Source organism: Saccostrea cucullata, unplaced genomic scaffold (genome assembly GCF_032062105.1).
Source record: "Saccostrea cucullata isolate Sc308-1 unplaced genomic scaffold, CSIRO_AGI_Scuc_v1 ctg85, whole genome shotgun sequence".
Classification (NCBI taxonomy): domain Eukaryota; kingdom Metazoa; phylum Mollusca; class Bivalvia; order Ostreida; family Ostreidae; genus Saccostrea; species Saccostrea cuccullata.
Window position 1 is genome coordinate 39,201 of NW_026929712.1, and position 26,160 is coordinate 65,360.

Consider the following 26,160-nt stretch of genomic DNA (forward strand, 5'->3'; position numbering starts at 1 on the left):
CATTCTGGAAATTTAACATTTCAGGATTTTGATCTAATTTCTGACAAACATACAATAAATATTAATAAAATTAATAAAACAATTTTATAAATTGATTATAAATTTGATCAAATATATAGGGGGGGGGGGGGGGGCGGGTGTCATAACGTTAGTATTACGGTTTTTATACATTTTTAAAAATGATAACATTATCACAGGAATTTACAAGATTTAAGGAAATTAAATGCCCCCTTATACTCCCATTTATTTTGTCAATAAAATATCAGTCTAGATTCTTGTGTATAGATGCCAATTCTTATATAAACGTGTAACTGACTATTTGCACAATGACATATTTTTGTAAATTGTTTATATGGTAATTGATAGATCTATCTAATTGTAATATCAGTCTATTGTAATATTGCACATACATTATATGTTCTAGATATATCAATCCTGTATTAAAATTTTAAAAAGTTGGAAGTCTTAGTTGTTTATCATGTACAGTGTATTTTGTAAACTTCAGTTATAAATGAGAAGCATCTCCATCCCCTCCCCCTTTTTTAATGTCAATAAGAATTCAAAACTCAGCAAAACTGTAAAATGTTGTGAGTTTTAAGAGTTGTCGATCTTTGAACATGTTGAACAACGAATGCATATGCAGTGACAAAGAACTTCACTGTAGTATAGTTTATATGTATAATACATGTAATTAACTCATAACATGATAATTAATTGTTACTATTAATTTTATAACGTACGAGGTATGGGAAGGGGATGATTCTGCAGAAAAAATTTTCACCGCGGATAAAGGCTAATACATGTATGTGTCTGTTAAGACCCCCCCAACCCCCCAACCCCCATCCTTAAAAAAATCCAAGGCCTCATTGAAGAAAGAAAAAATATCAAATATTCAAAAATATCTAGACACAAAAGTTTAAATATGAGATTAAGTTTGATGGGAAAAGCCTCCCGATAAAGGTGTACGGCGAATAATCTCTATTTTATTATTCTTTGTTCAATAAACTAGCATAAATTCTTGAACGTCAACTACATAAACCTTGGCGATATCGCATCAATATCACCATCTTCATTCTGCTGTTAGGAAGTTACCCTTAAGCATATCCAAAAAATCGCGAGTGAAGAAAACGACCTCATCTAAACAAATAGAGAGGAAAATGGAACCAGAATTAAGTCGACTGTCGACTATTATGCAGCAGGACAGACGCCGACTGTCGCTGATGTCTGAGCAGGCAGCGCGACAGTCGGTTATTTTCCAGCAGCCCCGGGGGTCTGTCGCGTCCCGGGGGGTATCTCCCTCCTCGGACTCGTTTACCGAGATGCAGAGGAGAAGGATGTCTGTCAAGTCCCTCAGAAGGAAGTCTATTAACCCCCGCCTGGATCCGCCACCCGGTTTGGAGGGACTTAATGATAAAGGCTTCATTTATGTTAGACAACAGATGGAGTCCGACTTGAGAGGTAAACCTCTAATACTCAGTTCTTGTTACTGCATTAAAATATTTGTTTGACAATCCGTCATTTCAATAAGCATGCGATAAAATCTATAGATAGCAATATTTTCTTTTCCTACTCGTTATTATTTCAAAATTGTCAGTTTTCGTGACATTTCGCAAAATTCAACGTCTTGGGATTTTACAGTGATAAACATTTAAAGAAATAAGCATATCGTAAATTTGAGTGTCGCGAATTTCAGTTCTCAAAAAGCCACACCTTAAACATGTTTAAAATAAAATCTATGAACTAGTTAAGTTCCCTAGCTCTTATAAAATCTTCCAATAATATGATTTTCAACAATAAATTTAAATATTATATAATTAAAATGTAAATAATCTTAGCATTACCTGGAGGGGCAAAAATTTGACAGAAAATGCCTGTTGACTTATAAAATTAATTTAAACCAGAGTTATCTTTCTTATCCGAGTATTTTAAATTATGAGTTTTAATTTGTTTTCTTCCAAGATCAAGGGGAAGGGACAATGGGATACATGAGATACATATCGCGTTTAAAAATACGTTATGTCAAAGTTTTAAGAATATGTAATCCTGTTACTTAAAAAAGAGGTTCTCTATATATTACTATTTATTGAAAAGTTCAAAGAATTTAATAAGATTCACTTAAGGCCTTTTTTCCCGCGGGAATTTCTGGAAAAACTAAACTGTTTGGTTTTAAATATCATTTTAGACCTTGGGTGACCGCGTATCTTTGAAAAAAAATGGTGTAAATTTCTGGCTACTCAATGCATTAAGACGTCATGAAATGTGTAATTTTCCTCATATCCTGAAAAATTAATCCAAACCAGCCAATTTCTTAGTACTTAAGCTATTTTTCGATATCAAATATAAAGCGCAACCTCTGATCTAAAATAGGCATCTATTCAATGATCGAATTGTTTCTGAGCATATCAAAACATGTTATGAATTTTTTTTTAGATCAGAGGGTGCGCTTATAGTTCCGAATTGTCTTTGAAAACTTTCCTGGAGTTTTATGGCAGGTGCCCTTTGTCGAACTAAAATGCACAAGAAAACTCAATATTTACGACTCAAAAGATCTAAATTTCTATAAACACATTTTCATTAGTGCTTAAAAATCACTAACTGGAATGAATTTTTATCTTGCTGCATGTCTGTCCGTGAGCTGTGACGGAGAGTGAAGATTTGTCGTAGGGTTACTTTCTTCTCCATGGCTCATGATCCCACTTCATTCGCATTAGTTTGGGGCAAGGGTTTAAGTTGACTCCGTGACCTTTTATCTTGCATTCACCTGTTTGATAATTTGTGTTACTGATGCAGATTATAGTGAATTTGTTTCACAATCACTCCTCACTGTCAGTATTTGTAAAAACACTTCAATCATTTTTCCTGTCAATAATTAATTAATTACATGCACCTTTTTGCCCCATAATCGAAGATTAGGGTGCATAGTTTTTGCACTGTCCGTCTGTTCATACATGTCCAAGAAGGAATTTGATGTCGATATCGTATCGATATCGATCGTGATTAGCACTATTAATTTGAAATACAATGTCCTTGGTACCATACATGAGACTTTGATATCGTGATATCGACAATACCATGACGATATCGTATCCATATCGATCCTATTTGGAGGTATAACATATTTTACAAGGTCACAAGTGATGTCAAAATCCATTCATTATTAGCATGGATATGAAAATAAATTATGATAAGGAAAGAGTTAGGGGTTGTTATTGTTTTGGATAAAGTTTAGAGTTAGATGTTGAGTGAGGGTGAAAGTTGTTAAATATGTTTTAACAATCATGATTCGATATCGATACGATATCGTCGATATCGACAGTAGGGTAAACGTATTAATCAGAAAGTAAATATGCACAAGCGTTGCATGAAGAAACACAGAACTTATTGTTTTGGGATATGTTAAAAATAAAGATTTTGTATTAAGGTGAAGGCGATATCGATGGCAGGTACAATCTTCGTAAAAGTAAGGTAATGAAACATAAATACACATACAAAGTAACAGGGACGGTATTTATAAAGAGCTGAGCAAACATGATTCGATATCGAAGCGTTATCGTCGATATTAACGATATCGATACTTCAGGGAAAGTTTTATAAAAGATAGTTTTAAGTAACACATGTTAAAAACACAATACTATTTTTATAGATGGAAACCATAATTCTTTGAACAATCATGATTCGATATCGGCACGATATCGTGGATATTGACAGTAAGGAAGACTTCTTTAAACAGAAAGTATTGTAATAAACACACAAGGATAGAGAAATATGATAGTAAACTATAAAAGAGTAATGTGTCGATACCGTAACTACATCTTGTCTTGGATATAACTCCGTCTGTCTAGCTGTTTGTCCGCAAAAACTTAACATTGCCCATAAATTTTATTACATAACATAATGGTAGGGGCTATGGCATTCGTATTTCACAAGACCTTGTAAAAAGGCCTTTCTTTGGCTACTACAAAGACCTTGGAATTTGACCCGCTTTTAAAAAAAATTGAAAAATATTACACCTTAACCATGGCCATAACTTTTGAACAGTTAGTGCTAGGGCTTTCATACTTCATATGCGTATTCATTGTGACTTTCCATGGGTATAAATATTTTTGACCATGATCAGAGTTTGACCCAGTTTTAAAAACTTTAACATTGGGCGTAACTTTTGAACAGATAGCACTTGCGCTTTCATATTTCATATTTGTAGTCTATGTGAAAAGACCTTCCTTGGGATACCAATAATTTTGACCTTGACCTTTGGAGTTTCACTTGCAACTGAGAAACTTCATCTCTTTCAATTAGCTACCATACGGGAGCATCAGTGTTCCACAAACATATCTTGTTATCTAACTTATATAATGTTTTTTTGGTCCATTATTAGGAGGCTGTGGGGCAACAAATACTTACAAGATCTGGAACGAAAGAGAGGAGGAATTATTCTACGTACTGGAAGGTTAGAAAAAATGAGTGTTTATTTGTCACATTAAGTAAAATTGTGTTCATTAAAAGACAAAAATGTACTCAAATAATATGTATTCCAATAATTGACATTCTGGATGTATATGCAAACTACCATTATAAAGTAAGAAGTTTCAAGGTTAACCAAAGAAGATTTTTCATGCGGAAACAGAACTTACTGTGTGAAGTACTAATATTTATATGATATAAAAATAAGAAATATCAACTTTGGCATATTGCAGGCTTTAGAAGCCTATTGTGTTTTATTTTTTTACACAAATGTGCGGTTTTCTAAGCTTTTTATCATTGACTTCGTTCAATATTCCTCGATTTGAAAAGTATTTTAGCAGAAAAATTTTTGAATTAGACTAAAAGAGTAATCACAATCGCAATCTTCACAATCACTAAATTTTATCAGAATATAACCTTGACTCAAGACATTTAGCCTCATTGCAATTCCTAATGACTGTTTATATTTCAAAACAATATACATGTAGATCACATGCATCATGACCATTATTCTTGTCAGATGCCAGTTGTATTTGTCGCTGGTTTTGTGGTCCACATCGCCAGTTTCGACTGGATTTCTTCACACCTCAGGACGACCTCGTTTTCACACTGTACCGGAAGTCCTGCCGCTGTGACTGGTGCTGCTGCCTGGACTGTGTTTTGTGTAATCACAAAGTTTATGTCGTAGACTGCCTGAACAGGACACTGGGATCTATTAAACAGAAGTACGTTTGAGATGAGATTATTATAACCAGTTAAATTTTGGTTATAAGTTATGAAACTGATTCCTGAACTAAATCCGTTTTAGAGGGTAAACGGGGAAGAAGGAATGTTGGCGGGTATAACGAAGTAGTGGCGCTGTGGGCCGTAATAAAACGTAAAGGGTAAAGATGCCGTATTCCTTATGGTCTTCCAATATAAAGTCCAAGAATTGGTAAATCAGGTTTCCGAATTTATTAAAGACGATGGTAAATAACAAACATGGATTTTTAACAATATCTTAGAGACTTAATCGAGTTGGATGTGGCCGGTAGAGCGTCGGGCCTCCAAACTGAAGAGATTATAATGGACATAGATATTTGTAAGATTAAGATTAAACAATCATTGACTTTTGACACTAGTTGAGTTAATTGATGGACAGGTATGTTTCTTTGATAAAATGGACATGAAAGAGGTTATAAAGAAATTGTACAAATAAAGTTATTGGTAGAGGATTAACAAATCCCGAGGTATTAACACCTAACGAGCAAAAGCTATTTTGACAGAGTCACAGTGTCAGTTGGAATGTCTTAATCCTATTTCAAAGGGAATGAGATAAATAAGACACAATTTACTACAAATAAGCACATATTAAAAACAGATAAAGAATTTCACAGATAAACGTCCGAATTTAGTATAAAATATATTAAAAAGTTATTTTAATTCAAAAATGTTAATTTTGCTCGGTGATATTATCTTTAATAATCGTAAACAGTTTCCACTTTTCTATTAATTGCTACCTGCACTATATGTAAATACTAAATGATTAAAACGGCGAATTTATCTAATGAATAATCTATTCATTATGCTTTGGTTCATTCCTTGAGGAATATGTCCATACCTATAGACGAAACCTTTGTATTAAATCGATACCAATACGTGAATCTGCAGTATTATCGTCGATCCTAGTTCCTTTGGAGATCTTGCTTAAAACACCGAAATGTTCACATTCAGTGCCGTACTTTGATCAACATTGCTTAGTACATGTAGTATGTATAATTCATTTTTAATATTTGATTGACAAAAACTTACAAGGTGACTCATTAAGCAGGTCTAAGAGTATGATAGCACTGCAACAGTACTCCCTGAATTCGCTAGTCAAAGCAGATGCTAACCTTTTTGCAGACTTTAAAAAATCGTATCACAAGGGTTTATTTCAGTCCGAGTAAAAATGGCTTTGGATTAACAAAACTTATTGGTGAATGATGTTTTCTTTCAGACTGGAATGGAAGCGCTCAAGTGGGACAGATCATAAAGAAGTGCAATTTTAATTTTACAAAAAAAACAATTAAATAAAATAAAACTAGTACATATATTCTGTATTTTCTAATCTCTCTTTATTAGTACATGTATTCTATACTTTCTATAATTTTTAGTCTCTCTTTAATAGTACATGTATTTGCAGATTTGGGGTTTGTCAGGGGAATTTTGAAGTTATGGACAATGATGGCGAAACCATCGCCAAAATTTTTGGACCTTGTTGTATCTTCCGATGCTGCACTGAAATTTCATTTGAGGTTCGTCTAAAATAGCAAACAATATCCAAAAAGGAAGAATAGCGAACAACTTTCTATTCTTCTCCGGTCTTGTGTGATAGTAGTGAAGAACATTTTAGCGCGTATTGTCTTTTTGCTTTCCTTTTTTTTTTTTTTTTTAAAGATTTGGGATAAAATAGGAGAAGAGAAACTAGGATCTATAAACAAGAAATGGGAAGGCGAGCAGGAAGATGGAATCAACGTGGACCACGAGTACTTTGATATCAATTGTAAGTGTCCATTCTGGCACGAAACAACGAGCTTGAAAACTCTAGAATTTTTTTAATGATTCATTAATGGAATGAAAACCAGTTATGCTAGAGGTGTGATATTTTCAAAAAAGTAACATGCCAGAAGATTTGATGTTTTTTTAAATCGAAACAATGTCTTATTTTTTTGTGTAATATCGGTAGTAAAAATATTTGAGACCTACTCCTTAAAAGCATTACCTGCCAGCCTCATTGAACACAATCTGATATCACGGTTAGAATCGAAATGATTTCTTCTTAATTTTTCAGTTCCCGAGAAGATGAATTCAATAGAGAAAATGTTAATTATTGGCGGCGCATTTCTTATCGTAAGTAAATGGATATATGATACAATTCAAGTTTGCCATTTATATAAAACTTTATTTTTAAAAATGCATATTCTTTTATTGTGTGTGTTAGAACTTTGTTTTGTTTTAAATTCATTTTTGTTTTATTTATTTAATTGTTTTGATTTTTTGAATTTGTTTTATTTTAAATTTTTGTAGGATTACATGTACTTTGAGATGTCATAAGAGGTTGTCTGCACAGTGTTGTCAAAGAAGCAAACACAGAAATTATAGTATTTCTTATTTATTTTAAAGTTTATTTAGTGTGTAAAGAGAGAAAGAAAAAAAGTACATGTACGCTTTTTAAATTAGTTATAATAGATAATTTAAGTGTTTTAATTCGAAAGTTGAATTTATAACAGGTGAAAATTGATTGTTGCATAACAGAATTAAAAGTAATTTTTCTATAGCTTGTACTTTTGTATCAGTCTTTTAATATTTTACTTTATTTTATATCAAGATTATCATTCAGTTAATAAATTGACTGCTTTCAAATTTTGAACTTCCTGTTTGTCTTTTGAAACAATATTTATTTTCCACCTGAGGACAGGATCATGACGCATCATACACCATCTAGAATAGATTTATACAGGTATTTTTGTGTTGTGTAACCAGTGGCAGCCAAGAAAGTCTGGATGACGACTGTGAATTGGGCAGTGACAACCTGGATAGCCAATAGAGTCTAGAAAGACAGGCAACCAAGGGTGTGGAGGTTTAGCAAACCAAAGAACATCTTCCGTGAAGAAGAATCTTTTAGAACCTTCTTAAGACAGATACCTAGAGAGATATCCCCGGATCGGAGTTGGTGTTTCATCGGATGTAATTGAAACGACATCTCAGTCCAAGGACTGAGAGTTTGTATAGTTGTGGAAAGACCTTCAAGAGCGAGCGGGATCTGAAAATACACATAAGAAAGATGGATGCCCCCCGATTTATCGACTGACGCAACGCACAGGGCAACCTGGTGAGACGGAGGAGAAGGTGGTCCAGGAATCTAACCACAGTGACCACAGCGTGCAAGTGCCAGTCAGCGAGGGGACAGCCAAGGGGAAGTCGTAACACCAGAAGAGCAGAGACAAGAGCCTAGGAGGCAGCCAGCAGAATCAGAGAGGAAATCGAAGATTACAGCTGAACACGATTTTTGAAAGGATCGTGTCCGCCATTTTTGATCGGATTCCCGCTATATCTGAGGTCCCCTATATAAAGCGGATGACTTAGTCATTGCTCAGTGTGTCAGTCATCACTGGTGTAGACGGACATATGCTATAAACAGCACTCGATAGCGACAAAAAATAACTGTATAGTTCTTCTTATGCAGGAATGTAAAATACAAAACAACTTACACTATTTGCACAGGTCAGTGCAGTATACAAACAAATACACGTAAGAGCAATGAAATGTTAACAGAGGTAATGCAAGATGACCAGCACGAACACGCAGGTCGCCACTCCAAGCTGATACCCGTGACAGTAAAGTAGTAAGGTGTACTATATGCGAGGAATATACCGTGGTGCTGATATCGTAGATAGTAATATCGAAATGGCGTATATACCTGCCCATATACGAGTCGTGTTCAGCTTTAAGTGGCCAGATAGCAACAATAAGGTAGGATGCGAGAGATTTGATAATGATGTAGACACAATCCTAGACGCATCGCTGACAAGAGGAATAAACAAAAAAGATCGAAGGCATGGTAACTATAATGTTTAACGTAGGATTGGACAGATTTAGAAAGGAGGAAAAGCAGTAACAAAGAGAAGTAGCGCATAAGAAAAGAAGACAACGAAAGATGGATAATCCAGGACGAGAACAGTGACAGCTGGCAAGACGGTTTAAAACATCAGAGGAGGGGAAGACCTGCTTTGACTGAATTAATTCGCGTACGGATATTAGAGAGAAGCTAAAGATCATGAGAGAGACAGAATGAGGAGGACAAGGAAGGAGAGAACCAAAGCAATAGGACGATTTACAGCCAATCCATTCCAATTAACATCAAAAGTTTTAGGCAGCAAAGGATCAGGAAAACTAACAGCAGGAAGAGAGGAAGTCGAACAATATTTGAAGGATATGCATAGCTATCCAAGGAGGGATGAAAATTTACGAGAATTTAAGAAGCTAATACAGTCTGACAATCTAGAACATTTATTTGATGAGAGAGAACCAAAGTTGCATGAATTCAAAGATGTAATCAAGAAGGCTAGAACAGTTTTATCACCAGGACCAAACAGAATCCCATTCAAAATTTACAAGAACTGTACGAGACTAACCCAACGTTTATGGAAACATCTGAGAGTTGTGTGGAGGAGGGGACAGTTAGCTGACAGTTGCACCAAGCTGAGGGATGCTTCACTGCAAAAGGTGTGTTACTTAAAAGCTCGTACCATCATGTGTAAGCAGTTCCATACCATTTCCCTGTTAAACATAAAAGGGAATTTTTTCCTAGCTAGTCTTGCCAAGAGGATGACAACCTATATGCTAACAAGTACATAGGCATAAATGAGCAGGAATGAGGAGTGTCAGAGGTCTCGGAGTTTGAAGGGCATGCAAGTGTTCTGACAGAGATTATCCGAAAAGATAAAGAGATGAAAGGAGAACTGGTAGTTATATGGTTGGATATAGGCAATGCTTATGGTTCCATGCCTCATAAGCTAGTCCAACTTACACTACAGCACTATCATATACCAGACATGATACTGACGCTGCTCAAAAGTTAATTTGAAAGGCCTTTATAACTTTTCATCACTCAGGACTTCACAATAGTGTGACAGCGCCTGGAAGTTGGGATTGTCACAGACTATACGTTATCAGTAATTCTGTTTTCATCAGTCATTGGTTTGATGGTGAAGTCGGTGGAGAAGATAAGGAGAGGTCCATGGATGAAGGTAGGTTTGAGACAAACCCACTGTCAGAGCGTTCAAGGACAAAATGACAGTAAGTACGAGGACCATTATAAAGCAAAATGGACGTTAAAGGAAATAAAAGATATCATCGTATGAAGATCAAACTGACAAAATCTAGGAGCATCGTATTGAAAAAATTGGAAGGGAGAAAAGAGATTATCCCATCAGTCTCAGAAAAAAACCGTCAAGTGCCTGAGAAAGTTCTTTGATAATTCACTGGGAGATAAACAAAATGTCAGAAACACAAGAAATTAAATAGAGATTTGGATAAACATCATAGACAAAAGTGCCTTTCCAGGAAAATACAAGGCATGGATACGGCATACTTCCACGAATTCTTTGGCCTCTACTTGTGTATGATATGCCGCTGAAATCATTGGAATCGATGGATCAACGGATCAGTGGGTACTTTAGAAGATGGATCGCAGTTCCCAGAAGCTTCAGCAACATTGGTTTGTACAGCAAAGGAACAATGCTACAATTACCATTGACATAAATTGTCGAAAATTTCAAGGTCACCAAGGCCAGGAAGTTTCTTGTGTTGCGCGACAGTAATGATTTCAAAGTATGGGATGCAAAGGTAAACATCAAGACGAACAGAAAGTGGTCAGCAAAGAAGACAGTACAAGAGGCAGAGACACGCTTTAGACGAGTCGATATTGAGGGATGTGTGGCAATACTAGTAGGTAAGCAAGGAATAGGAATGATACCATCGATATAAAGGGGTACATCGCCAGAATAGAAGAAGAGGCAACTTGTGCAGAAGGATTGATTGATTGTATATTGTTTAACGTCCCTCTCGAAAATTTTTCACTCATATGAAGACGCCACCACTAGCCGGCGGAGAGCTCCAAATGTTGTCTTATACTCGGCACTCAGGGTCATTGAGCAGGGAGGGGTCTTTTTCGTGTCAGCACCTACTGCTTCGAGCCACTGCGCCACACGGACGAGCCTGCAATGTAAGGAACAACTCCTTACTTTGCAGAAAGAAATGTGCAAAATGAAAGAGCACACATGCAGAACGGTGAAGGCAGTTGGTATGAAGAAGCAGGGAAGCCGGCTAACATGGGAAGGAATACGACAGAAGAAGTTATGTTGGAATGAGATCCCCAGAGACTGCAGTTCCAGCTGAAGTCGGTTTACGTGTTACCAACGCCAACCAATCTGCTGTAGACCAGCCAACCTGGAATATATTCTGCCTTCATCTTCTACAGCCTTTACGTCTAATAAACATATAAACATTTGTTGTACGTGTCTCTATGTATATCTTCCATAAAAAAACACGTACAACAAATGTTTATTTATTATTGTATGCGTGCTTAAAAAGCAAGGAAGAAGGATACGAAAAATCAAGGAAGGCATAAAGTTTGTAAACTTCGTAAAAACTGGTGTACAGGGTCATGCTGGGGTGTGGAAGAAGGCGGACTATTGGGGACCACCAGTGAGTGGAAAATGCAAGCAGATCTCAATGACATCTGGAGGCAGTAGTAGACAACACAGAAACAACCATTGATCGAAGGAGGATCCACCTGTGGCCGGGGCCATAACGCACCATGCACCATCAAGATGTATACAGGTATTTTTTTCAATTGTCATCTATAAATAAAATATCTGATAAATGTTGCGAAAATGCATGTCTACGAAAATACACTCTGAAAGAAGCAGATGCAACCTCAAACATCAATTTCAATTTGCCAAAAAAAAAATTTTAAAAAAGAAAAGGTGTAAACAATTTGTGGAGAGATAATCCTCACCTTATCTGAACGTCATCAATTTTAATAAAAAGAATTTGATCACATCAATAAAATTTATGATAACAACTGAGAAATAGCGGAATCTCAATTAAGATATGCTGAAATACGAAATTATTCATGAAGCAGCTCTGTCAGAATCGTTAACGGGTGTTTAGCATGGTTTCCTCCCCTCACCAACACTATTTGCGGTATATCAAGTCAATTCATTGATAAAAGTGCAAAAGAAATTCATTGTTCTTTCGTTAAATTTATTTTAAAAAGTAGACCTTTTGAAGATATTTCCACTTCTTTCTCTCTCTAAAGTACGTGAAAAACAACATAGTTGGAAGGTATAAAGAAAAACAGCACTAAGACTAATAAATGTCTTGAAGGTCATGAAGAACTGCAACAAAAAGAAAGTATTACATGTAGGATGGTACGATGGACAATACAGATGACACTGATGAAGACATAACAGCCAGAATAGGCAAAAAGACAGGCTTTTGTATAATTTATTGCTAATTGATACTGATCTTATGATGTTTAAAACCAACGTGAAATCTGTTCTTTTAAGGAGCCGAATTTCCGAAACAACAGTAACAGTTGGATTACTTTAAAAACTTACAACAGAAAATCTAATCAATGTTTATATTTATACACTTGCGGAATTTTGAGGCTTGAGACTCTAAACAAGACAGACATCTCAGAACCTGCACTCAGAAATCTTAATAGAGGAACATGTCAATGGATAGGACACACTGTAAAAAAAATTCTGTCAACACCACCGACAGACAATCGAAAAAAGAATGGTCGTCAAATAAATTACTGAAGGCAAAAAATTAAATTATATCAAGCAGAATGGACAATGAAAAAAAAAAATGAACAATAAAATAAGTCCAATTCCATAGACAAAGTACAAATTGGAAGCAGTGCAAACGGGCTCCTGAAAGGAAGAAAACAGGACAAAAAAATGAACAATACAAATATATTACATTGTATCAGGTGTTGGAGGAGTAAAATGTGTTACAGATAATGAACTACCAGGATATATAATTGCGGTGTATAAGTCCAATTTATAAAAACAAAAGCTTTAAAATTATCTATAAAATACATCAGCCAAAATACGACCCAAGCAATCATAGGTTATATTAACAAGGTCATTATTACGACCGCAGATTTTACAAATGCTGATTTAAAAAATCTGAAATTGTAAAATCAATGCAAATCGGTTTAGAAAGTGACCGGATTTAGGACATGCTAAGAACAAATAAATATATATTTTGCAATATACGCATATATATACGTTTTTGTCTCCCAATTGATTCGATACGCACGAGCAAACTCAACATACGATCATTTTTTTTAAAAACGAGGCAAGCTATTAACCAACGAATTGATGAAACACTGATAACAAGTCTCGTTTAAGATCATCATTTCATTAATCTTTCATTAGTTCAAATGCTGACTGCCGTATTTCATATTTTAAACACCGAAAATAATTTTTCCCGTTTATCCGATTATAATAAGAAGCACATGGCGGGTTATCAGGGGATGTTCACTCCTCCATGGCATCTAATCCCGCCCTTAATCCTCATGGAGGTCCAAGTTTGCTATAATCCCGATTTGTATTTGTTAATGGATTTTGATTTTAAATACTATTTTGTATATCATTATATGATAAAATTATCAAATTTTAACCATGAAATTGCCCTTAGTTATCCTAAAATTTAGGTTATATCTGGTGCATAATAAAAAAAAAATAATTTGTTGACCACCTAGCCTCCTTAAATACGTATATCATTATCTCCATTGCCCTTAATTTCAGGTTCACCGGGATATATCGCCTAGGAACAAAGCAATTGAATTTAAATAATGGCATAACAATTTGCAGCAGTCAGCATTCAACCTAACGATAGACATACAAGTATATTGGGTTTGCGAACAAGTTTATCGTATCGACAATAGAAATTGCGAATAAAACTTAGATCGTTGATATCCTTGTATCATCTTCTTGTTTACCAGAAGCCTTCATCTTTTATTTAGTTTGTTTGTACGTAGAACATGCTCATCTCACCTGCATAAACACCATTTGTCTAGTTACCTAATAAGGGAACATTATGATAGAAAAGATGAAATCATTATGTTTGTCATAAAGTTTAATTCTTAGTTTGCCAGTTATGTCTTTCTGTAGTGAAAAATCCAAATATGAAACAGATACGTCGGACTATAAACTGTTTTCATTTCGAGTCCAATGGGATGTATTGAAACAACGAAGGAATGAAAAAGACGAAATTGTCAATCTAAAAAATTCATAAACAATACAAATATGTGAAGAAGGCATAAAACACTCCAGAGGTAGGATCATGTACCTTGGAGGAGTATGTATCCTCTTTGACCCCCTCACATCTGCTGTAAGCCTTATGTATCGAACAAGTAGTTAGAACAGTCCTTGTTCAAATTCAGTAATAATAAAGGGCCTAACAATTGGTACGAAAAAAGTCAACCAAAATATGACTCAGTGTTAAATTATTTTTTACTCACAATGTCATTATAATGACTGTGCCGACTTTGACCAAGAATGTTGAACTCCCTGTGTCGTCAACTTATGTTTCAGTATCCTGCATCGGTTTGGAATTTGATTGTACTCGGAGCATGCTCTCTACTAACGAATAAATTCGGAGAAGAAGAAAACATTTGCAAAGGACAGCGGGATATAACTATTATAGTAATTATCTAATTAGAGGTAAAACAAATTAACTTTTAATAATGCTGTGATTAGATTTCAGTGTCAGAAAAAAATCTCTTTCATATATATACTGTAGTTATAGGAATGAAAAAAATATTCAGCCCAAATGTTATTTGTATCAGATCAACAAGTAAATTTTACCATACAACACGCCCATGTTGCCTGTCTACTAAATCAAGACAATGCCAGCAGAAGTATTGATCGGGCTTGTCCTCCTCTCTGCATTGTGCGGAAAGTCACACTGTGAACATCAACGCTGGCCCAGTTACCATAATACGGATTGGTAATTAATCATCACTGCTGAGTACAAGAAGCAGATCATCAGAAGAACAAGACGTATCGTAAAATTAATAAAAGTAATTAGCATTAATTAAATAAATTGTTCCATTATTCTTTTCAGATATTTCATTTTCTATATTCAGTTTTAGGTGCTACAATTAAGGTTTGGTTGGTATTAGTTTCCTCATAAAGTTTTAAATTTTCCATTGAATATAGAGGGGTAACATATTCTGTAAGTATTCTTTAATACTCCGAAAAACAACACATTCGGGGTTACTTAGCTGATCCTTACGGCCCTTAGACCTCTTGTTAAATCTTTAGTCTAATTTCCTTTTTCTTTATTCACGCCTCTTATAGATTAAAATACATGATGTAGATTTCATATCTGTAAAAAGTATAAAGTTCAGATCTTTGCAATTTAAAAACAAAACATTCATGTAGCCATATACAGTGTATTTCCTTCCCTTCCTGTTTTGTAGTTAATTTACACACAGATATTTGTACCTTTTTGCATTTAATTTAAACCTAATTCACGATGTGAAACGGGAATCCTTAAAATTTTGTTTCGCCTCTAATAAACTCTTTCAACACATAGAGGTGTGAATTAAAAAAAATGCATGAGGATTCTTCCTCATTAACTAGGTCAATTGTTGACCTACTTTCTTGAACTTAAATGTTTCAATATTTTTTTTTCATTTTGTAAAGTTTTTATCCCGCTTTTTGGATCCATCTATACCATGGGAAGGAAAGGGATGTGGTAAGACCAAATCTGAAGGAACACTACATTGGAATGCTTCCATGTGATTTTGATTGTTACTCTGTTGTCAAATTGTAAATTTTGAATTGTACACGAAAATCTTCCAAGATAAACCTGATTAAAGCATATATTGTCCAATGAAAAACATTGACCAGATTTGCTGCTGTTTAAATCTTGCCTTTGAGACCTGCAGTGTCTATTCTGGAGAAGAAACTTTTAAAGTTATAGTCTCTCCTCAAATATATATTTCCTATTAGTATAAATATTTCTTTAATAATTCCCATAAATATCTATTTCCTATTATTATGAATATTTCTTAAATATTTCCCATGGCTTAAATATCTATTTCTTATTATTATTAAAATTTCTTAAATAATTCTCATGTTACTATTCTAAAGATTTCAAAAGATGACACTCCAATGCAAAACCTTAGCCTCTAATCTGTTGGTCCGATGAATAATTTCCCTATAGAGTGCATGTATTTGCACCTTCCATGTGCTTTAAACTAAATAAAAAGGTTTCATTAAAACTCTGGTTAAAAAATATTGTGAGAGCAATTTTCATTGTAGAACTAAAATGTATAGTAAATGGGCAATGTTTGATTTGATTTGTCATACATAATTCCAATTATGTAATTATGAAAGCTGGTATTTTGGGAAAGGTGCACAGAGTGCGTGTGGTGTGTGAGGGTGTGTATTTTGTTTCTTTTGTAAGTATAAACATTTTCAAAAATAAAGCATTAAAAAAAAAAAAACTCTGGTCAATCCTCGTTATCTCGAACCTAATGTGACCGAGGAAAATCTATGATACATGTATATCTATGAGTTTGACATATTGAGAGTTAAAGAAAAAGAGGGAAAGTAATTGAGACTTTCTCGATGACTTTGACTTATCTATGGTATTCGATATATCAGTTTTCGAGATATCGAAGTTCAGCTGTATATCCAGGACCTTTTGATACACCTTATTAATATTTAACACTCTTTTTTTCTTACCTATGTAGGGGTTTTAATTCTTGATTGATTATTTAGGGTAAAATTAGTTTAAACGTTCCGAAAAGAAAAATTAATGTGAAATGTGAAAAGGTAAAAGATAACACAAATCATACAAATCAATTCCAGATAGTTTTCAGAAAAAAATGTTCATATTTCGGAAGCTTCAACACAGGTGAAGATAAAGAAATATCACGTACTTTATATCAACTTCAAGACAGAAAATCTGACTGCAAAGAAAATGGATATTTTTTGAACACATTTTATTTTAATTAATCATGTTCATTTCAAAGAAAAGTTTATTCTATAAAATACAGTTATCTTAAAACCAAATTTAAAAGTTATATTTATAAAAAGAAAAAAAATTGTTAAAAGCAATACAGGTATTTTGTAAAATATAATCAATACTGGTAGTTTACAGTTGAAACTTATTTATCCTATTCATGATAGTATACAAAATACATTTCAATAATTTTTTCAAAACATCATTCTCAAAATGCATTGTAAGCTTATACAGCACATGTTTCTTCACTTATACACACACACACACACCCTGACAGAGGCAACATTCAAGCATGGTATCAAAATAAAAAGAAATTTTATTTGTACATATTTAAAAGAACACAATTAATTAACCTTAAGTAAACATCTACTTTTTCTGAATGCATGATTAATGTCAAACGTACAATTTAATTTTGATAATAACAAATTGAAAGAAAATATATTCTGAAATTTATCATAATGTATACAAAGCGTTCTTATCTCTATTAATTATATACATTTGTATTCCTAATTAACTTTATCATTTTAAGAATGATATTTAAATTGATATAAACAATGTTATGTTTAGATACATGACAAAAGAGGTTTTAAAAAATTTAAAAATGGAATAAATAATTTATAAATGCAATTTGCATCTGTAAAAAAGTTTCATTCTCAGGTAAAATCCGGATGTTTGAAGGAAAAACAAGTTTGTGCAAAGTGAATGCATTGGACATTGGAATAATGCAGACATGTATTAAAATGATCCATATAGCGATTAAGATCTTCCATAACCCAAAATACTGCACACATCAAGAGCAACGAACAGGTCCAAAATAATAAATTCATCCAGAATACCGAACACACCGAAATTACTGCATTCATCAATCATCCCGAGCATTTCCAAAATAACCGGACATATTCAAAATATTGAAAATACCATGCAGTCACATCCAAGATACTGTAAGCACCGAACCACCACTGTGACATATATACATGTACATCCAATTTTAGATACCGAACATATCCAAAATACGGCAAGATGGATAGCCCTGTTAGAAATATCAATGACAAGAGTATTTACAGTGTACGGCAAAGAAAGTACGTGAAAGTATACTGAACATAACTAAACTGTCTTATGCTACTCTTCCAGAGTGTAGAATGCTCTTAACTTTGTATTGTAAATCACTTACAGGAAATAATTGTTGCTGGTTTAAAATAAAGGAACATTTGGTCACACCCCACCATTTTTGACTCATTTCTCGAGTGTTAATAATAATTCTATTATTTCTATGTATATTAAGATTCCATTTTGTTTGACTGTATTGAGTAACGTTGTTCACGAACTGATAAAAAAAACTCTGGGTAAAAATTTGGAAAAATGTATAAATCTATGCTCATATTATGCTGTCCTGCAGTAGCAATACTGTCGTAGATGCGGAGCGTCCATGTAAACACAATTTGCAGCATTTCCATATTTGTTGATTCTACTGATTTCTTGAGCACTAATTATAAATTTATCATTATTTGCCATGTATTTTACGGTGGTTTCAAAAATTCCATCACCAGGTGTTGTTTGTAGTGTGATTTGATACAAAGCACTTTTGTCTATGGCATCTTTTGATTCTTTCGGAACTCTCCCGTCGGTGTCAGCACTACCCAGATAACGCGCTATGTAAGGATTTGATTGTAAAACCATAGCATTTTTGATAGATTTCAATGACAATTCGTGGCATTTTGATCTAAAATTTGTAGTCAAGTTGTTCATAAATTTCACAATTGATTTTGCTGCTTTTTGTGTAATGAGATCATCAGAGGAAGTGACGTTCCATCCTAAGCATGCGCACCAATGAGGTGATATATCTGCATCACTACAAGTACGTTGTTTTGGGATTGGTCTAAAAAGACTCAATCCTCTTGGTAATTTCTCTGGTTTAGTATTTTTCTTCTCAAATTTCATCATATCAAGGAATGTTTCGTGTATATCAAATGGTGTTGTTAATTTACCAGCATTTTCTTTGAATGCTTTAAATTCGGACGGATATTTCTTCGGAAACCACTCTGGAAAGCGAAAAGAAAAATATGGCATTCTTTCTTCGTACTTTCCCTGGATGCTCTCCCTGACTGCGTGAAATCGAGCACCATGATCGCTCATCAGAATCAACACAGTGTTGTTCAGATAGTTTTTGTTCTCTAAAAATTTCAACATGCCCAACAAATCATCGTCAGCCCAATTTAGTTTGCTGGAGTCCTCATGACTATATTCGGAATGAAAAGCAAAAATAAATTTTAACCGATTTTGATACATTTGAAATGCATCCTTTACCCAGTCCATCATAACTTTGTGTCTTCTTTCAGAACCAAGACAAAATGGTTTGCTGTATCTGTGTATCTCTTGTGTAGCTTGGCAGTATGGTCTCCAAAAATGATCAACAGGCTGTTTGTCAAAGCCCAACATTCTTAAATTAAAGGTCCCTATCCAACACATATCTTCTCCCCATTGGGTCATATATCCAGCCTTTTTGAAATCTTTCCAAACCCACGGATGGCCGTCGACAACTTTTGCTCCGGGCTTACCACGGCGGGCTTCCGGAAGTTCGATTTCCGTTTGCCCCGTCAAAATCGGTAGTAGAGCTTGAGGTGTTCCGTCTCCTACGATATTGTATCCCTTGAGAAGAATCCCTCCCAACACTTCTGTGAAGTATTTATGGGTTTTTGGCAATGTCCTTAGCCATGTATTTCTGGACACTGAATCGAATCCAAACATTAGCACATTTAAAGGCATATAAAGGTCATCATAAGTGGCTTTGTTCACTCTCTCATGCACCGTTTTATCAAAAGCAACTGTGGTATGTATATTTGAGTATTTAGGTCCAAAGAGTCCTGACTGGCAAGAAATTTTGATAACATCAGTTGGTGCCTTTATAACACCTTCAGTAAACGTGTGCTTGTCACCCACCTTAAAACTATACTCATCTTTACGATAAATAGGGTAATAATCACAAGAAATTTTTTCATGTTTTGATTTGGCGCTGGCTTTTATCCAAAAGGATCCATTGTTCACTTCTATCCAGTTTTCATTTTCGTCACATTTCAGGGGACCAACATCATAGAAATACTTCATTACGGATGGATGATACGGGTCTAAGTTAGGGTGGTTACATGCCTGATCGCGACTAAGTGAGTAGTTTTTCAGCACACTGTTTAAAACTGCATTTTCTCTAAGTATAGTCTTCTGAGAAGTTCCTTGTTTTACACTGCCAGTATGTTTCAAGGTCATCCAAAGAGAAACGTACACACACAGAATAATGATAATTATGAGGGAGATATAACGTATCTGCCTCCATCCTCGAGAACAGCACCATCTGTATAACCCCATGGAATAGCGTGTTTACACCCACCAAGAAGCAGGAGAGAATCTGTCTGGTCACTGCAAAGAAGAATCGATTTGCATCATTCTGTCTCCCAATATTACGTTATCTTGGTTATTTCAAGTACAGTTCCCTATTGCTTCCTAAATACGAAGTGCCCGTTGCATACAGCTTTTATTTTTCCTTGTTTTAGTTACACTTTATACGTCAAAACAATTGTACACACGTGTGACTAAATAGATTTTTTATTCAAAATGTAATAATTGTTATTTCAAATAAGAAAAATTCCTTTCAAGAACACACAATACCAAAACTGACCTAAAATTTATATAAACATCACATAGACTGTACCTTGTTGTAAGTTTAACCTTCATTAACTGCCATCGTTCATGAGTTGAATAGCGTACTTCCTTCCTCCATATCTGATGGATATGCATGCACACACACAGTTTCACACTTCTCCGAAAAACTAAGCCTTGATCGATAATGGGTATTAACTATATATACTAACAGACTAAAAAAAATAATACGCCATTAGTACATAATTTACACGGACACTGTACTTTACTCGATGTACTAGCGTAAAAAACTGTCCAAAATTTACATGAATTATTTTTAAAACATGTGCGACATTTTCACTACTCGTGGCAATATGCCTTGGGGTCACAACATAGCTACTATTTTTATCTTGCATCGAGATAAGGGCTGTTTACAATGGATTGTGTGCTGTTTAAGATTATGCACACATTATTGAGGCGGTTGAGGAGGCAACGTTAATCATATAGATACAGGTATTGAGTGAAATTAGTCAACGCAAGGATTGTCAGTTTCAAGAAAGACTTCATTCCTAGCAACCTAACTATTTCTTTTCAATGTTTTTCCTCGCCAAAACTGAGTTTAGTACTGGATATTGTTTATATTTATTAGATATTTGCAGGTTATTTAAGATATTTTATATCCACACCTAAAAATTATTTTCAAACAAACCCGTACGTCAGCATGTGCATAATAATGAAACATAAAAAAAAATTGAAAATAAAAACGTCTTATACGCTTAGAATACCTGTCTCACCTTTCTTTTAGATCAGCTGTCTTAAAATTGTTACCTGTCAAAGTCGGTATCATGTATAGGTAGAGAAGTTAGGCCAGACTGACGTTTCTCCTAGTTTCCCGTCTATATGTCTTGACATTTGTTAAGTTAGCGGTGAGTAGAGATGTTTTGTTTGATTGTATGTTTTTTTTATTTGTTTTTGAAAATATTTTACTTTGGTTAATTGTATAAAAAGCATTTAATAAAGACCACGGCAACGCCACTGGTAAAGTTTTATATTAAAAAATTTCTAATAGTGACTGTGAGTTTTCATGAAACTTTTTTTTCCCAATTTTTTCCAAGAAAAAAAAATCCCCGAGATCGGCGGACCGGTACAAGACTGAGGCGCTAAAATTACTCACAGACTAGAAGGTTCTGAAACAATCGAAGTTATGCACAACCATGAGTAACCACATTCATCAATTACTCTTGCCTTACGCTACAAGCATCTGGTGCACACGCGCAAGTGGTGTACATATTTTATCAGACTCAGTTGGCATTGTGTAAATAACGGGCTGGAGTCATGGACTGGGGTCAAATGTTCACACTAGAAATCATGTGTACTGTGCAACTTCCATTATATAATATAAAATACTGAATAATTTATACGTCATTATATACTGTACATTTATTATAATACATATATGGTGCTTTTAGCATAATGTATGATCATTTAAACATTGCACTAGTATGCAGTTAGAGTAAAATTATACATGTGCAATGAAAAAATGCAGTTTGAGGCATCTCTTTTATGATGATGATGAAAGTATTATGCATGGTCCTTTGAACATTATGTATTGTAGATTTCACAAGACGTTGTGGTCTATGGTATTTCTCTATGTTTGCAATAATGCAGGTACATGTAGTCTTTGATCAGTTATAGAACTGTCTTTCTTATCATTGTATAAATCTTTTATGCCTTCTGGGCCCAAAATTTGAAAATGAAATAAATATTATTATTTTATAATACTTTTCTTATACATGAATATAACTAAACGATCAATATTGCAGCTTGGCTTGTCTCTCATCATGTACGAATACTTATTACTATGCACATATGGCGAAAGAAAAAAATCTACAATTTGCAGCCTAAATAAACTGTAATGAAAATCGATTAAATATTATAGTTTGCAGCTAAGTGTAAAGTTTCACGTTACGTCTCGATCTAGTTGACAGCTGCGCTCAAGGTAAATTATAGCGTCTTTCAATAACTAGGTTATCTTTCTTGAAAATCGGAACTCTTTTGTGTTAGAAGATTATCTATTTGTAGGGTCCTATAGTCGTGCGTGCCCAGTAGTCGTGCACCATTTTGTTTGTTGTCAAAAGTTGGTCACGTGCTATGATATTACGTCATACACAACAGATTTTCAAAGAAGAGAGAAGGCAGTACTTACTCCAAAACAAAAGTTAAATATGCGGAAGAAACATTTATCAATTAATCAAATAAACATAAGCATCAATAAAGCCGCCATTTCGCTAATACTCTTTTTTAAGTTTCTAAATATATACTCTACCTGCACGGAAGCACCACCTATGGACGCAGCGAGCACATGGCTAATTAGCATAATCATACGTGATAGTCACTGGGTATTTTATTTTTTTCCTTTTGTCAATAATCCTAAAAGATGACTTCATAAAAATGCTATATTCCTTATACTGAAATACGTAACTATGACATAGGAATACGTGTAAATAAGGAGTGATGAAAAACTTATGACTTATTTTAGAAAAACAATCGTAAATTAAATCAAATAAATTCTAAAAATTATTGAATTGATCCTTGAAGAATAACATTTTAGTCACCTGAAATTTGTTTTTATTTTGTTTTCATTTTTCTTGACCCAATATGTGCTGCTACATTCGAGCGCACGACTACTGGTCAACAAATATGGCCGACGTAAACCTCACTTGTTTTGTGCCCCGATATTAAATTTAATAAAGCACTTAGAAATATTTTTAATACGAAGAAAATTAGACAATTACACAGTAAATCAAAATATAAGATGAAATAAACATAAGTTTCGTTTAAATTGTACTTAGCACTGATACTCTCTTAAGAGCACGACTACTGGGCACTCGAGGGTACTTCCGGTAGGTAAAATTTGTAGACAATCTTTTATAAACAAGTAATAAATTCGGTCATTTGTGATAGGAAAATTATACTGTTGCGCCACGAACTGTCACAATTATAGTGGGAAAAGTGTTCAGGATAGAAAAGTGATATTACATAGATTTCCAATTAATAAAATACATAAAATGATATGGAAAAACCGTGTCAGCTGCAAGAATTGGAAGCCAACAAGTTGCTCTAGACTATGTTCCGAGCATTTCATCTCGCTGTCTGGTCCGACGAAGGAGCATCCATTACGATCTATTTTTCATCACAAAATATTTAAGACTACAAACGTATGTATTTTTTAAAATTTATCAGAATTATGTAAAATCAAGGACGATCGTATATACCAATTTAAAGTAAAGGTGCAACGATACGATTAGAGCATGTAAAGCAGCGTACCATGATGTATGGTGATACAATGATGTTGTATCGTGATACGTATTGTGATATTAATTTTATGTTCCCTGTGGTCTTTAGTATAAACTGAATTTCTCTGTTTATTATTATTATCAGGTTATTATGTGAAAGTGTAAGAATTTTAGATTTTTTCATGAACTTGATAAAGTTTACATTATATATTATGTAACATTGAATTAAATAAGCTCTGAATACAATATATAAAAATCAGAAGTAAATAAAGATTATCATTTTAATGATTTTGTCAGGTTTAAAGTAAAAGAACTTCATAAATTGCCTAATGTGTTATTTATCATGATACACAGGTGTACAATTTTGTACCATGATACGGTGCAATGTTTTATGTATCACCACATACTGGTATATTATTATACTGTTACACAAATATTATATACATATTTCCTTGAGGCTAAGAAAAAATCAATATAACTTGTAATCTATTGAATGATGTTGTACACCTTATTTGTATAGATACTTATAGTACACATAATACGTTTGTTTTCAGTTTGACCAAACAGCGGAGGTTTTAACAAGAAAATACAGTGAGATCAGATTCATAGACTTCAGAGTCTGATTCTGCTGAAAACCCCCGTTTTACTGTTGATGCAAACCAATCTGTATTGGATACATCCGTATTAATGCATGATTACTGTTGATTGATAGAAACATCAACCTTATCTCATAAAAAAAATCAACTGACACAAACTGATGTCCAACAGAAAAACAATGTTTGTATTTAGACAATTGAAAGTTACCTAGACGCATACGGGAGTAGTACTGTCTCTTCAAAAAAAATTCTGTGACAAAAGCACTAGTACAACCTTACCGTTTATAACAGTTGAAGGCTTGAAACAGGACATTTCATTTTATACTGGTCTGCCAAACAAAGAGAGAGACTTTTTATTTATTATTCCAACATCTGTCAGACTTTCATAAATGTACAGTTCCTTATACTGGAGGAAGACCCAAAATATGAGAGATATTGATGAGTTTTTAATGGTATTACTAGTAATGCGTTTAAGGTTAGGACTCTTAATTCAAGATTTGGCTAAAAGATTTAATATATATGTGTCAACCTGCAGTAAAATTTTTAATGAATGGTTAGATTTGATGTATCAGCATTTAGACTTTTTAGTAGCTTGGCCAGAACGGAATGTTATCAAAGAAAACATGCCAGACAGTTTTAAACGAAGGTACCCAAATTGTCGTGTTATTATTGACTGCACCGAGATCTACACAGAAACTCCTCAGTCACTCTCCAACAAAGGAAGGATGTATTCAGACTACAAGTCACACATGACTTGGAAAGTGCTCATTGGAAATAGCCCTAGTGGAGTGATTACACATGTCTCCGATTTATGGACTGGAAGTACATCTGACAAACAAATCACAAAGTTGTCAAAATTAATTGAAAAATGTGAACCTGGGGATGCAATAATGGGTGACAAAGGCTTCCTCATTGCTGACCTATGCACTCCAAATGGAATTCATCTCATTATCCCCCCTCTAAAGAAACATGGAAGGCTAACAAAATGTGAAGTGGAAAAAACCAGACGGATTGCAAATTTAAGAATCCATGTGGAACGAGCAATGGAGCGAATAAAAAACTTCAGAATTATTCAAGGTGTAGTTCCAATATCACTTCATGACAAAGTGTCCAAAATAGTGTTTGTTGTGTGTGCTCTCTGTAATCTCATGCCCCCACTTATTCAGTCATAGTATAATCTATCATGTAAATCATAAAATGTATCTTTCAGAATAAGCATTAAGTACTTCATTGTGCAACATATTTCATGGTTTGGTTTGAACATATTTTATTGTTTTGATGTTACAACAAAAGGATTGGACACAAGTTCTTAAAAACGTAGAACGTCCTCTCCTTATTTCATATGTAGAGGAAAACTTGTTAAGTAGTTATACCGTTTAATAAATAGCAAAAATCTACGTGCGTCTTTACATTATTTAAACTTCAGTATGTCAATCATGGGCAAGTAAGAAATCAAGTGTTCCAAAGATCATAGCAATGATGAGCCAGAACGACTTCATTCATTTGCACTGCCATTTCTTATGTCAGAAAATCTTTTAAAATTCTACATTTAAAAAGATTCAGAAAACTATCAATCCATGTTGACTGTTATTAAAGTTAAT

General features: G+C 34.1%; 3 protein-coding genes across 3 annotated transcripts; 2 read left to right on the forward strand and 1 right to left on the reverse strand.

Moving 5' to 3' along the window:
• Positions 1 to 1,131: 1,131 nt before the first annotated feature.
• LOC134281961 (phospholipid scramblase 1-like) lies at positions 1,132 to 7,804 on the forward strand. Its single transcript, XM_062764401.1, has 7 exons — positions 1,132 to 1,458; positions 4,376 to 4,447; positions 4,982 to 5,186; positions 6,626 to 6,737; positions 6,880 to 6,985; positions 7,274 to 7,332; positions 7,510 to 7,804. Exons 1-7 carry the CDS (start codon positions 1,158 to 1,160, stop codon positions 7,534 to 7,536), a joined length of 882 nt encoding a protein of 293 aa, XP_062620385.1. The 5' UTR covers positions 1,132 to 1,157; the 3' UTR covers positions 7,537 to 7,804.
• Positions 7,805 to 17,044: 9,240 nt separating this feature from the next.
• LOC134281971 (uncharacterized) lies at positions 17,045 to 21,033 on the reverse strand. The gene is made up of 2 exons (XM_062764410.1): positions 20,741 to 21,033; positions 17,045 to 20,448 (listed from the first exon to the last, which is right to left on the reverse strand). Exon 2 carries the CDS (start codon positions 20,395 to 20,397, stop codon positions 18,421 to 18,423), a length of 1,977 nt encoding a protein of 658 aa, XP_062620394.1. The 5' UTR covers positions 20,398 to 20,448; positions 20,741 to 21,033; the 3' UTR covers positions 17,045 to 18,420.
• A 4,149-nt stretch (positions 21,034 to 25,182) lies between these two features.
• LOC134281964 (uncharacterized) lies at positions 25,183 to 25,731 on the forward strand. The gene has a single exon (XM_062764403.1). The coding sequence runs from the start codon at positions 25,183 to 25,185 to the stop codon at positions 25,729 to 25,731; it is 549 nt and encodes a 182-aa protein (XP_062620387.1).
• The last annotated feature ends 429 nt before the right edge of the window (positions 25,732 to 26,160 follow it).

Coding starts and splice junctions, on each gene's coding strand:
- LOC134281971 (XM_062764410.1), bottom strand. CDS start 20,397: ATGGGGTTATACAGATGGTGCTGTTCTCGAGGATGGAGGCAGATACGT.
- LOC134281961 (XM_062764401.1), top strand. CDS start 1,158: ATGGAACCAGAATTAAGTCGACTGTCGACTATTATGCAGCAGGACAGA. Junction 1,459..4,375: donor GATGGAGTCCGACTTGAGAG/GTAAACCTCTAA, acceptor GTCCATTATTAG/GAGGCTGTGGGGCAACAAAT. Junction 5,187..6,625: donor CTGGGATCTATTAAACAGAA/GTACGTTTGAGA, acceptor ATGTATTTGCAG/ATTTGGGGTTTGTCAGGGGA.
- LOC134281964 (XM_062764403.1), top strand. CDS start 25,183: ATGCCAGACAGTTTTAAACGAAGGTACCCAAATTGTCGTGTTATTATT.